General features: G+C 38.1%; 1 protein-coding gene across 1 annotated transcript in view; it reads left to right on the top strand.

The window, feature by feature from the left end:
- Positions 1–14,798, top strand: part of KPNA3 (karyopherin subunit alpha 3) — a 47,977-nt gene that overhangs the window by 17,116 nt on the left and 16,063 nt on the right. The window contains exons 2-7 of the mRNA XM_064408825.1: positions 3,337–3,381; positions 11,389–11,478; positions 11,675–11,704; positions 11,791–11,843; positions 11,924–12,019; positions 13,835–13,920. Of these exons, the coding sequence (XP_064264895.1) occupies positions 3,337–3,381; positions 11,389–11,478; positions 11,675–11,704; positions 11,791–11,843; positions 11,924–12,019; positions 13,835–13,920 (400 nt within the window). The remainder of the gene's footprint in view (positions 1–3,336; positions 3,382–11,388; positions 11,479–11,674; positions 11,705–11,790; positions 11,844–11,923; positions 12,020–13,834; positions 13,921–14,798) is intronic.

Genomic DNA, 14,798 nt, shown 5'->3' with positions numbered 1-14,798 from the left:
GAGACTTCATGGATGGCTGAGTCTGAGTAACTGTCTTTAGTCAAAGTATTGTTAGAGAAGGTTTTAGAGTAAATTGATGAAATGAGTGGTAATGTCTTGCCTGGGACTGCTCTGTGTTTGGGTTTTTTCTAAACCAGAAATAGCAAGCAGCTGAACTGTTGAGCACAGCATATAGTGTTCCTTAAATCTGCCCTGCTTCCAGAAGAGCGGTAGGTGATAAATGTTATCATTGTCTCCTAAAAACTTCAGATTTACTCTAACTTATCTGTTCAGTATAAGTGTTCTAGAGTATTCATGCATAGATAAATGAGTATATTGTAGGTAGGGAGCAAATCTAAAAGTAAGTTGTGCCTTGCATCAGTTAAATCACTTAGAATTCAAATTTGGCACATACAATATTGGATTTGGGAGAGCAAAATTCTAGTGGACACTCGAGTTGACTGATTATGGTAGGGTACAACTCAAAGATAAGTAGGAATATAAGGTGGGATATTTGGGGAGGGTGAGATGGTGTTGCTAGTGAAAAGTTCAGTAAAGAGTTTTCGTGTCTAGAACACAGAATAATCAAGAAAAGGGAACTTTACAACATTGTTTAGTTACATTTTTTATTGAAATGCAGAGTTACAGAGTCATAGAATGACATGAGTGGAAAGGGGCCTTGGAGATCCAGTTCCAGCCCTCCTGCCATGGACAAGGATACCTTCCAGAAGACCAGTTTGTTCAAAGCCTCATCCAACTTGGTCTTGAACAATTCAGGGTTGGAACATTCACAGCTTTTCTGGGAAGCCTGTGCCACTGCCTTACTACTGCACAATAAAGAATTTCTCCTAATGTCTAGTCTAAACCTGCCCTCTTTCAGCTGAAAGCCTTTCCCCCTTGTCCTATCACTCCATGCTCTGGTAAAAAGTCCCTTTAGTACTGGAAGGCAGCTGTCACAGGGAAGAAGTGTTGAAAAACTTCAGGCTGTATGGTGTCCTTAAATTTGGTGCAGTTATTAAGATTATTCACATATAAAATTCTAATAAAACAAATTTGAATGATGGGTCTTGCTAGTTGCATGTGATGACTTCTTGGGTATGGCCCCCCGGGGCAGAAGCCCAGCGGGGAGGCCGGTTGTCCAGGATAGCTCAACGAGGGTCCAGGATCGCCCAGCGGGGGGTTCAGGCAGCCCAGGCAGGCTATAGTGATTTGCAGTCAGCTCTTTAGTGATTTCAGCTCTTTCAGCATGCCTGGGGCCGTCACCCTAGGTATCGCCGCAGCAGACGCAGGGAGAGAGAGAGAAGCGCTGTGTGGGTTCCGCAGGGTTCTTTTATTCGGGTCTCCGCGAAGGGTCCATTGACAGCTCTCCTCTGCCGAACCGGGCAGAGCTAGGGGTTTTTATACCTTACAGGGGGATTGAAAACTGTCCAATAGTAAGGGTCAGGGGAAAAGTGGCCTATGGATCTACAGAGAGATAACAGGGTCCGAAAGGCGGAAGAGGGGTCTTCTAAAACCTTAGTCATGCTGACTTTGGTATTTCCTAGCTCAGGCTTCTGACCGCCAGGGCCTTGCAGGCCTTGTGCCTGCTACACTTGGGTTCTTCGTTGGTTCAGACAAATGAACCTACGCAATGCCCTCCCATTCCCCAGCTACCCAGTCCCTGTCATACTGAGCTGTTGCAGCAGGCTCAGGTGGTCACAAGTATCAACTGGTTTACCAAAATGATGAGAGGGGGAAATAACATGCAGCTCTGGTGGATGCTGTAGTGCTGGTGTCCTCTTACTGTAACAAGGACTTACTTTGTTTAAAGTAGTACAGTTCAATCCTGTAGATCTAAAAGGAGAATTTTGTCCATGTTTACATGAGTGAGCTGGTTAATCAAGCAGAGAGCAGGAAGACAAGCCTTCTGTACTCTCAAGTGAACCCATGGTAATGAATTTCATAATGGAGATGAGACAGCTTCAGGGAGACCTCATTGCAGCCTTCCAGTACCTTAAGGGGGCTGACAAAATGGAGGGAGAGGTGCTCTTCATATGGGCAGATAGTGAGAGGACAGGGACAATGGTTTTAAACTGAAAGAGGGTAGGTTTAGATTAGATGTCAGGAAGAAATTCTTTACTGGGAGAGTGGTGAGGCACAAGGCACAGGCTGTCCAGAGAAGTTGCCAATGCCTCATCCCTGGCAGTGTTCAAGGCCAGGCTGGATGGGGCTCTGAGCAACCTGGTCTAGTGAGTGGCACCCCTGCCCATGGCACTGCTGTGCAAACAGGCTGAGAACAGTGAAGCTGTCGTAGTTCTGTCCTGTATATATTCGTGGTGTGAAATCCACTTGTTTTTTCTATCTGCGCTTCATCTTTAGCATGTTTGGTGTTTTCTTAGATGGCTGATGGGAAGCACTGGTGTTTACTGTATACTGCTGGTCTTCGCTGGTAACTTCTTTGCTCAGGGAGTTATTTGCCCTAACTCAAAAGGAACGTGATAGGCAGTGAAGGTCAGTAGCAAGGATAGGACATAGAAAGTATTTTAAAAGGCTAATTTTAGTTAGTGTGGGTGATCTTGCTGGACTGCCAGCAGTCATCCAGTCCTTTCTCCTTTGAATTGCATTCTGATGGTACATGTCTTTTCTACTGATAGTTGAATGAATCTAAGGAGATTTGCCTTCAGTAGGCTAAAATTCTTTTTCAATCTTCTGGTCTCTCTTATCTGAAAGGTGCAGCAGCATTGTCAGGAATGTGTTCTGAGTGCCCAATATCTTTAAGGAGCTGAGATGTTTACTGGCTGGTTTTCCTTTGCAGTGTTTAGGCTACAGATCCTAAGGAGATTCAGTACTACTGTACTACTTTGTTTCCTTTTTCTGCAAGCCTGATGGGTCTTGTTGCATTGAGCGGAGTCATCTTCTGTCAGTCGTGATTGATTTTGGTCAGGGAACTGGTATAGATTATGTGTTCAGGTTGTGAATGTGATTATATGGGAATATGAGGTTGTCTAACTGCTGCCTATGGTCTGCACATATGAACACCTGGAGAGTTAGTTCAGTGAAAACACCTGGAGAATCATTCTAGTGAAACTCCAAGGGGAAGTTGATATTATGTACGTTTGGGATACTTCCTGTGGTTTATGACAAAGCTGTCTGTAAGGTGTATGATTAAAAAAAAACCACAACAAACCAACCAAACAAAAAAACCCAACTGAAGCAAAACATCACAAAAAAATGTGCATTCTCCTAGAAAATATTGAGTTATAAATTATGCACAGTTTTCCAATATCTTTTGATGAATAACTGCACTTTTTTACCTAGAAACAGATGATTTCAAAACAGAATGCTACTTTCTTGACATACTTTTTTTTTTTTTTACAGACTATGAGAAGACACAGAAATGAAATTACAATTGAATTGCGGAAGGTGAGTCTGCTTTTGTTTATCGACTGTGTTATTTTGCTAAAAGTGCTCTGGTATCTTAACTACATATTTTTCCATAGGCTTTGCTTTACAGCCCTAAACATACATAGAAAAGGTGTACATTTGTTAAATTATAACTGTGGGTTCTAATTTATTTTTCTTCTCCAATTTGTGAAGCTCAGTATAGCAGAACAGTACTGCTTTACTCCAGTGTATCACTTGGAAATAATCCATATTCCGTTTCTGTACCAGTTATTACAGTGGAGCTCTCAGCTGTTCAAATGTTTAAAATCTCTGAATGGGAAAATGGAGAGTTTTAGCACCTAGAGAGTGAGGTTGTTCATTTTTCTTGTTTTCTGAAAATTATTGCTTCCGTGCTGTAAAGGGAGTTAATTTGGGGGTCAGATTTTTGCTGTATTGGGTAAATGTCAGTATGGCTGGGAAGATCATGAGTATGAGAGCAGATCTAGTTTACTACTGTGCATAATTGGAACATTTGTTACACTCTCATCTTTCATAACTTCCAGCTACCTTTCTCAGTACCTCAAAGAGAAAGGGTAAACTTTAATTTGCTTTTGGGTACCCTTAGTGTATTTGAGGACTTCATACTGCCCTTTTACCTTTATCCTATTGAGACACTTTCAGTTCTTCACCTTTTTCTTGAACATTCTCTTTCCTAGATTTGACTTGTTGCTGCTTCTCAGATCCAGATTACCTGTATTTTTCTGGAAGTGTGGAAATCTGAAATGATGCAGTCTGCAGATTTTTAAATGAAATAGGGAAAAACAGTTCCCAATACAGTACTTCTCTTTATACTATGTTGTTGACAGGCACACAGTCTGTGTATGCTTTTTACACTTAGACTGCCACAAAGCAAATGTAGTTGTTTGTTTGCATAGTTGAATAAATGCAGATTTTTTTTTTTTTTTTACATTTGACTTCTGTCTTCTGAATTGCATCTGCTTTTTCCAGGCCTCCCCATACTGTTCCCCAGTATGTTTCCTGGCTTCTCCAGCTTGGTATAACCTGTATTTTCTATTATTTTCATTAATGACCTGATAAGTGTTTGGTTTGAATATTCTCAGTATAGCCCAAGCTCCTTTTGGTCTCCTGTTTGATGCTTATCTCCAGTTTGCCAGTTGAATCCTTGACAGTTTGAGTGGTGCTTGTTGAGGAGCACACACCTACCAAATTCCATCTTGTTGTTCTCATTATTTGCAAACTGAGAAGACAAAATCCTTGCTAAAATCAATGTGAAGGGTTTGTAAATAGAAACTATGTTGATAGAAATTAGCTTGCCTTGGTTTTGAGAAATTTTGTCTGCACTAATCACCTGATTGTGTAGGAGCAACCAAAAATCTTGTGCTAGTATTTTCCTGGGATCCTTCTGTTTCTCTTGGAAAAAGGGACTTTGTTTTTTCAGGTCTTACAGAAAAACTTCTCTATCTCATTACAGTATAAACTATAAATATTTCTAAGATTCATCCTTAGACTGTAATAATTAGTCAAAGAAATCTAATTTGACCCAGATGACTTGAAAATGATCAGCAATGGAAGTTTATGCTGGCATGTTGGAGGCCCTCTTTGTTCAGAACTGGTGTAAAACTTGCTGTGTAACCGTGAAAATCTGTACTGGGAAGAGTCATTCATAGTACTTGGGTAGCGAGTGCCTGCAAGCAAAGCAAACCAGTAAAAGATGGCTTGACTAATGCAGCATATCCTTATACATCTTGTTAAAGTGAGATGGAATGTAAGCATTCCAGTGCAATCTCTGGGGAGTACTTTGCAGTGCAAAGTGAGAGTTTTAATTTTAAATTAATTCTTATAACTTGTTTTTGTAACAGGTCACAATTTCAAAGCCAGTTTATTATAGAAGCGTGGTGGGGAGCAAGTCAGACACTTAAGGCAAGATATTATCCTGTGTGGAAGGAATCTAGCATGTGCCAGTAATATGTGAGTGAAAATGAGGAGGAAGCCTATGAGCTGCCAGTGACTTCTCACTGAAAACTGCACATGCAAGGATCAGTTACACCTTTAGAGGAGAAGCCTGAGCACTGGATCTAGGTCAGACTGTAAATCAAGAGTGAACAGCAGCTGCAGCACTCTTAAATGCAGGAATTGGTGTTATTGAGTGTTGGTTAAACATCTTCACTGCAGAGACCAGAAGAAATCTGCTTTAATAATAAATTTAGTATGTGTCAACTCAGCTGGTGCTGGTGGGCAGCTGGTTTGCAGTGGGAACTCTGTGGCAGATGAGATTCTGTACCATTGCTTGTGGTACAGAATTGAGACCGAAATGTTAAGGGATATGTTTTACCAAGTTCCAGCAGTGCAAAGGCTAAGTTGTAATGTCATTGTTTCAGTCTTTACAGATAACACTGCTGCTCTTGCCATGAGTATGCCAAATTCAGGAAATTTTTAGCATGACCTTAGTAATCCACTGGTGCCTCTTCAAAGGAAAGGGATGTCTTCTCTTCATCCCAGCTACCCAGATGCTGCATGTACACCTGGCTTCGAAGAAGAGACAAATTGAGTGTATTCTTGATCTGTACAGTTGAAGCACTACACAGTCATGGGTTTATCTTTTGAATCAATGTGGATATAAATATTAAATGAATGGATCTGATGAAATTGCTCACATCTCTGTTTAGTAAGATGGAATAAATAAAAAATCACGGCTTTGAACAGTAGTAAACAATTTCTGCATGCATCAGTGTGAGGTGTTTATTCTCTTGAAATTACAGACATCAAGGTGCATTTGCAACACATTCTGTGTTTCAAGAATATATTATCTCTATTCACTATCTTCACACCACAGCTCTTATTCAGGAAGAAACTATTTTTCCCTTGTTTTTTATTTCTCAATCACTTATTATTTGTTTAGGAATTTAATTGACAAAGATTAACAAAGCTATCTGACATGAAAAGGTAACCATAGTCTGGCAGATTCCATATTGAGGCATGGGTTGGCATCATGAGCCAGTCAGATGACACTCCTCATGGTCAGGTGCCCTTTTACTGATTCCATATTGGCTTTGTGTTCTATGCATTTTGAGAATGGATCTACTACATTTCTAGAAAGATAATCTTGGCTTCTGATTCTATTGTTTGTACAGCGACAGGTCTGAGAGCTTAAATAATAGCCATCTCCCTTTCCTGACAGATAACAGTGTCACTGTTGACACTCTAAGTGTCAGGTGATGGGGACTGCATCAGAATTTAGAATATAAAGCTCTTCAGTGCAGTGTCTTGTTGAAGTCTGATTCAAAGCGTTTATCACTTGGTTTCAGCATCCCAGAAACCTGAAGGCTGCTCTGTTAGTAACAGGGATCCTGGAATTAATTGGCTTAGTCTGGTAGTCTCAGTCTAGGGGGGCATGGTGGATGAGCAATGGTTAGAATTCAGTTTAAGGTTCTACATCTGAATGAATCCTGTTACTCCATTGCTCTGAGACATCCTTTGATTCTGGGTGCTTGGCTTTCTTTGAAGACAAAGTTTGGCTTGGGCCACTTTGTGCCTACAGAAAGGTAGTCCTTAGCCAGGTCAATGATATGGTCATTGAGTTAGATGTCACCCTTCAAAGGAAGCCTTAGCACTCCTCACTTCAGCAGAAACACAGGATACTGTCCCGCTAACTGGAATCCTAAGCGCTTCCATGATCTCTCACAAGGTTTATTTTTGGCTTTCTTGGCAAACTCAGCTGCCCCTGGGAGCTCTTAGACATGAGCACATGAAAGCTCTAATTGCCAATTAAGTTTGGTGCAAAGCAATGCAATTATTTGCTAAATAAGTGGTGGATTAAAGAGTCATGGTCATATGTCTTTTTTTACCTCTTTCCTTGGCATACTGTCCTTGTTTCTACTCTGATCTTTCTTAAATAAGATTGCTTATGTCTGTGATAGCTCCTAAATGAAGTAGAAGACTCCTTGGAGAAAGGAATCTGTTTTTTATGTTGCTGGGAGTGCTAGGGTGGAAAAAATCTTTTTCTGATTCTCAGTAAGTCTGAAAATTCAAAAGAAAAACAAAATACTTCGTTTCAGGATAGTAAAACTTAGATCAGTGAACTGTCTTTTCCAGTTCAGTGTGTATGTATAGTTTTTTGTTCACTGTAAACAACATTTTAGTACATAATACAAGTGTACCAGTTTGAAGAATGACTACAATGACAGGGACACTGAAGCACTATTAGTATGTTCTGGAGGCTTCCTTATCAAGTGTTAGTAGCACAAATTCTTGGAAAAGAGTTTCCGTTTACCCTGCCTCAACTGATTAATTTAAAAAAAAATACCCTAAGAGGAAAATTACATTCCTAATGGATTCTTTCAGAGGCTTAGTTGAAAAGGGCTATGAAGAAATTCTTTGGAGATTTGCTTGAATCCATTTGGGTGAGATCTTGCTGTTTCCTGACTGAAGAGGTCTCAATCTTTTCAATCCATGCTTAGGGATACACTGCTATCTACTTATTTAGTCAATTTGCTCTTCTTCAGAGACAGATGAGCACTTACCAAACAGGAACATTATGATTGCTCTCTGTTGTCACAAAGGTGAATTAGCAGAACTCAAATGTAGGAAAGTTGCCTATGTCTTCTAACTGTGTATCTGTAGCTAAATCTTTATCTGAAGAAGAATCTTGGAATTTGACTTTGGCTCAGTGCTAGCTTAAAAAGGGTGTTCAGAAAACCTGACTCTACCTCCATCACTGGCTTGAACTGTCTTTCCTTGAATGTAATTGGAGGTGCTTGTTGTCATCTGTGAGCATACCTAATACTGGCTAGCATTAGGAACTCCAGTTTCTAATGTTGAAATGTTCTTGAAGTTAATTATGTTAACTTCTGTGCCTCAAGAACGTCTACTGGCTGCTGAGCTCCTCCTAAACTTTCCCCTGATCTGAAGGAACGTTTTGTAATGGTATTTGTTACCTGCAGGCGGAGATTTTCTTGTTAATTTCTTTTCCCTTTTAATCTTGGAACCTCACAACAGCTGGCGCTCTTCACAGAGCTTTCCTGCGTGTCCAGTGCTGAAAAATATGTAGAAATTAGTATTTGACATCTTTCACAGTTCTGTTAGAGCATCTCATTGCCCATGTCCCCTAGTACTGAGTGCAGCGTAGCACAGAGTTTTTAGGGTGCTCCCTTTAGCCACAAGGAGTCTTCAGTTAAATTGTGGTTTTGAACATTTGAAACTTACTTGCATTAGTCTATATATATCTTTTAATCCTATGGCCATCTTCTAAGAAGATAAACAAAAAAAGTACCAGGGTCTGCAGGACTGACTTACTGTTCATGTAGCTTGACCATCCCACTGTCAATGAAGCAAACGATGGGCATGTGTCTTAAAAACTGGACAAGAAAATGCACTCGTGCACATCATTACTGTTATCTGTTCATTTGGCGTGTTGACCAATGCCTTTTGTTTGTACAGAAATCTTTGTAGGCTGCTGTAGTGGGATCTCTACCAGAATGTTGGCAAATACTTGCCACCAGCAGTCAGCAGCTGTTTATGAGCTTCCATACTTACTGTACATAGTACACATGGTTCAGGCAGTGTTGAGGATCTTCCCTTTAGAAGGAGACCTGCTGCATTTTGTTTGTGACAAGGTTTTACCCTTCATCAGATGTTCTTCTGCTCTTGAAAGCGCTCTCTCTCCAGGCTTTGAACAAGACAACTGTATCCAGGTATGTTCATTGGTCTTCATTTTCACCACAGGAGCCTGCAGAAGAGGCTGGTGCTTTGATTTAGGGAAAACCTTTTTGAGTTTGCTACAATGTATGTCAAAATATTGTCAAAGCATTTTGAAGCCGTGGCAGGCTGCAAATCATCTTCTTTTACCTTCTGTAGCAGAGTGATTGGCCTGTTAAATTACTGGAGAGAGCAGTTTAGCTGTCCAAGGATTGGACGCTTTTGCAGATGGATAGCACTATTTCAAATAGCCTTAGAGACGCTGTTTAGGACTGAAAGGTTTTGTGAACTCTTTGACTTAATAAGAAATGCTAATTAGAATAGAAACTTTTAGTACTTGTCAGTAAGTACTAACCTCTCTGCCTCAGGCTGCTGTGGAAACTCTTCTGTATTGGTTGTGACAGTTGTTTTTTGACTCAGCCACCTGCAAACACTGAGTAGCTTCAGGAACATTGTAGCTCCTTTCTTTCTTTACCTGAGGTAATTTTTTTCTGGAGCCTATCACACCATATGACTGATAGTCTGAAGACATTGTCTGCACTCACAGAAATTGTAGCATTATTCTGTGGTCAGTTACATCCTGTGGAGTTTCTTTCTCTCTCTTAAGGGGGTGTAATATCTTGGCCTTAGAATATGGACTGTTACTCGTACTTGTCTTGGTTAAGGTTAATAGTAGGAGGCATTCTCAGAGGTATGCTCATGGTGCCAAAGGATTGGATAGTTGTGTATGCAGCTATAGAAGGCTTACTGGAACATGAGGGGTTTTGTTCAGCTCAGTGACTGGTGTGGGAAAATCAGGTAAATACATTACAGGTCTTTCTGTTGAAACCATCAGTCAGTGTGCTCCTGCCTGATGCAGTTTGTCTGCATAACACTGCTTTCTTGGTGTTTAGCTGCCTGCTCCTTTCCATCTTCCTTCTCTCCAGATCCACTTGCCAACAAACTGCCCGTGGTGCTTGTCTGTGTTGATGTGCTCCATGTGTGCAGCTGTTACTGCACAGCTCTGGAGCCAGTCTAGGTGGTCTTGTGCACTCTTTGAGGATCTAGTTTCTGTACTTCCCACTTGACTAAAATTAAACTATGCTAAGTCTGTGGGATGTTGTCTTCTGCAATAAAGGGTTATTCTCATGCTTGTTTGTAGTTCTAGCTTTGTTTTATCTGAAAAAAATATATGTATACTGATTGGGAGGATTTCAAACTTCTTCTAAGTTATTTCTAAGATGTCTGAAAAGTAAACAAGTCCCAGAAATTTTGGGCCTGGAATTGCTGTTTTTTATAACAAAATAAAATATTGGGACCCTTCAACACATCATTCTGTTTAGAGGCTTTTTTAGATATTACAGACCAGGTGTGGTGTAACAAAATCTCTTTAATGAATACTGTGGTTATCAGATAATTGGAGACTGAAAAGCCTGCCTTTCCTTGCTACTATACTAGATTTCTCCTAGATGTTGGAGCTAGCTCTTACTCTTTTTCAACATTTTGCATCATTAAAGAATTTAATCTTAATTAACTTACAGAAAAATCCAAAACCAAACATAAGAAGGTGCTCAGATATATATACTGTGTCATCATCTTCCATTGCCCCTTCTGTCTTTGTACCTCTAGGCATACCAAACAAAATATGAAGTCTAAAATTTAGAAGAGACCATTTCATAGTTTTGGTATAATACTTTTAATACATTTTAACTTTGTAAAAACATGCAAACAATTGGTGATTTGTTTTCTTTCTTTTTAAATTACTGTTTTATGTCTTCAAATTCATTAAATTAGGAATGTTAAAATGAAATGTTAAATAGGTACTTTACCACTGAAAAGATAATTTTATTCTTTTGTAATTCCTTAAAGGAACTAAGACTGGAGGGTGTCTTGTTTTTTGTCAGAAATTAGGCTAACAGCATGAGTGGGAAATACTGCAAGTGCCAGTATGCATGGAGCATGCTACTTTACACAGAAAATGCAAATAGATGTGATCAGGGAGCTTCAAAACAGGTTTAGCTGAAAAATAATCTTACACTGAAAAAGAATTTCTGTTACGTGTGGCTAAATGTTAATATCATGCAGAGCTATGAGTATTGTGAATGCCTGTTAGAAAACTGATCCCCAGAGTGTGAGTTTTAATTAATTCAAATGTCATGGATTGTTGTAGATCTGTCTGATTAGCAAGCTGCCAGATTATTACAGCTAAAATACTGCAAATTCTATTTGCAGTTACAAATGCTTTTAGAAAAAGGCAACCTTATCTATATTTAAATGTTGAAAGAGTCCATTGTCATCACCCTGTACTAATAAGCATTAAAAGTGGCTTTATTTTTTGTCTTTTCTTTACAGAACAAAAGAGATGAACATCTTTTGAAAAAAAGAAATGTTCCTCAAGAAGAAAGCTTAGAAGATTCTGATGTTGATGCTGACTTCAAAGCAGTGAGTTCCTTGATTCTGGAATTCTTTTCAAAACTTTGGTGATGTCTCTAAACAATATATTCTGTCATCTTGCAGTTATTTGAAAGTAAATTTATGAACTGATACACTGTTAAAATAAATTTTCTTGTATTAAATTTTTAAGAAGGTTATAATTTATCAGCAAAATTACTAAAACTATTTTTTTTTTCTTTTCAAGCAAAATGTAACACTAGAAGCTATACTGCAGGTATGTTACATTTAACTTTTTTTTTTTAACTAGAAGGGTGTGTTCTGTGCACTTTTAATTTTCACTGTTTTTAATTTTTTTTTCAGAATGCCACAAGTGACAACCCAGTGATCCAACTGAGTGCTGTCCAAGCTGCAAGGTAAAAATAAAGATACAGAAATATAATTTATACACATTTTTTCTTATAAAAGTTACTTACTTTTATTTTCAATTCCACAGGAAGCTCCTATCCAGTGACAGAAATCCACCTATTGATGACTTAATAAAATCTGGAATTTTACCAATTCTGGTAAAATGCCTAGAAAGGGATGATAAGTAAGTATTCTTTTAAAAATCTTCACTGTTGCTGGAAACTTGCATTAAAAAAAAAAAATCATTATTTGAAACAAAACTGAGGATTCCAGCACCATGTAATCTGACACAGTGGATCACATTCCCTAATGATAAATCACAGGTTCTCCAGGAATATTTATTCTGCCACTGAAATGTCATGTAATTTTTTAGAGTATTTTTGAGCACATCCAGCTCATGGAGATAACCTTACTACATTTCTTACTGGTTTTGAATACTTCAGTCTTTTACCAGCTTTTTTTTAAGAAACCTGCCATAGACTTGTGTGTATTTGTGTGAAGGCAGAGAGCACATCTGGTTGTGAACAGGCTTTTTTTTCCAGAATACATTTGTCTTTTCCATTAAGATTACTAGCTGAAGTTTCTGGATACTTTTCACTGCAAGGTGTGTTTCCTTCTGGCTGTCTGCTGCTCTCTTATGTGATGGTAGAACATGCTTCTGAGTCTTTATTGGAAAACAAAGAACTTCAGTAAAGAACATAGAGAACACTGAGCATATAGCTGCAGGCATTTAATGACATGTAAGAAACAAAACATGCCATATTCAACAAATCTTGAGCCCCTGATTTGAATAGATAGTGATTAACACAATTGAGGTAAATATTTTAGCCTGTCTTTGATCTCAGGCAGACATGAATGTATTTATAGTATTTCCATTTCCAATGTTATTTCTGCAGCTATGAGAGCTAGGAACTTCAAAAATATGTTGTGGTATTTTTGGTATATTTTCATGGCTGCAAAACTACCAACTATGAGTAGGGTTTTTTCCTAGCTTGTTTAACAAAACAGTTGCCTAGAAGGCAGCTGACAATAACATTCAAATCAGGAAAGAATTTTAAAATGGGTCATGAATGCTTGTCTCCTGTAGAAGTAGATGGTTCAGTGCTTTGAAATTCTTTTCAATATGTCTTCTGCTAGTTTTTGTACAATTTACTCTTGTAAATGTTTAATAAGTCTTTCAAAATTGAACTCAGTGTTTTTTTAAGCAGTCCTTTTAATTGTGATTGCTATATAATATTTAGCAGAGTTAAACTCTGAAAAGACTTTGCATAACAAATCATTAAAGCTGTTGTTCATGTTATACTTGAAAGCTTAGCATGAGAGAAGGAAAAAAGGGACTAACCTAAAAGAGTTTGAATACACTTGATCCTAAACTTTAGGGGTTTATAGGTAGCTGCTGACAGGTGTGATTTGTTTTTACCTCCTGTTTAATTCTTTTGCAATCCCATCCCCAATAAAACCTCAAATTGCTTTGGAAATCAATACACAAAAAAGTTTAAAAGAAGCAGGTACTTACAACTATGTATAAAACGTGACTGATAAAGACAAAAAAGCTATGGAAATGAAACAGTCACCTAACAGTAAATATTCACTGTTCTTCCTAAATCCAGACACTTACAGTTGTGCTAATGACCATGGGCTGTAAACTCATGTAGCAGAAAAATGTTTGTATCCAAGTATACCAGCTTGCACTTGATCTGGAGTGTAATGTTGGAAGAATCAAGTTTAATTGGCTGTTTGGGTGGGTTTTTTTGTTAGTAGTATTAATTTGGAGTGATGGATGGTTTACATAAGGTCACAGAATGCAAGATCTCTTTTTTCTTACAGCTTTTTCCCTGAAAAGTCCAGGCTTAGATGTTGGGGTTTTTTAAATTTTAGCCCAGTGGTACTGCCTAAATGTAGAGTATTTAATATGAATACAGCTAGCAATATTCAAATGAACCATAAAATAGTCTTCGATCATGTTTCAACTTACTAGTATGAAATTCTTTCATTACAGTCCTTCGTTACAATTTGAAGCTGCATGGGCATTGACTAACATAGCATCAGGCACTTCTGCACAGACTCAAGCTGTTGTACAGTCGAGTGAGTATTACAGCTTTGGTTTTTTTTGGGGAGGAGGCAGTGGGGGTGGATAGTGTGGGAAAATAAAGTATTTGGATAATGCATGCAATTTCTTATAAATACCATTAAAGTAATAAATACATGCTTGTCCTAAAGATTTAGTGAAGATTTCTGAAAGATTTCTACGTTTGCTCTTAAACATAAATCTGCTTGTCACTAACAGTTAATGTTAAGGATGCCAGACAGGATTTCCCATCAAGAAGATGACAGATGATACAATAACTATGACAAAAATCTAAGTCCTTTCTCATTCTTGGTTTGATTTCTGAAATCATGTACCATTCATTGCTCTGTGGCTAACACTTAAGTTAGGAATTAATTCTTTCTGCCTCAAAGATGTGTTCATAAATCTTCCTAAAGTTGTTAAGTACATACAATTATGTAAGGTTGCACATTTAAATACATTGTTAAGAAAATTACCATCCTTTCCTTGTCTGTATGATCAGTATCTCCTGTACACACAAGTTTGTTGAATTGCTTTCATTTCTTGTTGAACCAGACAGTGAGAAAGGAAAGAAACTCTGAAGTCAAATGAGGATAAATTAATCAAATATTTTTTTCAGGATTATATCGATAGCTTTTATGGATCAGCATTCTTATCTTAAAATAATCACCTTTGTGCTAAATAGAATATACTGTCATTAAACACAAGATTATGGATAAGCAAATATATAATAAGCTATCTCTATCTTGACTTATTCATATTCTTATTTTTATATGGGAAAGTGGTGAGTTAGTTATTTGAATTTTTTGTAGTGTATAAATCTGTCTTTCAAATTAAAATGCTGGTTTGTATGTTTTCATGGCTAATAAAAAAAATGAATAATTGTTGGATTCTG

This window comes from Passer domesticus, chromosome 2 (genome assembly GCF_036417665.1).
Source record: "Passer domesticus isolate bPasDom1 chromosome 2, bPasDom1.hap1, whole genome shotgun sequence".
NCBI classification, from domain to species: domain Eukaryota; kingdom Metazoa; phylum Chordata; class Aves; order Passeriformes; family Passeridae; genus Passer; species Passer domesticus.
This window is presented reverse-complemented; position numbering and strand designations above follow the sequence as displayed.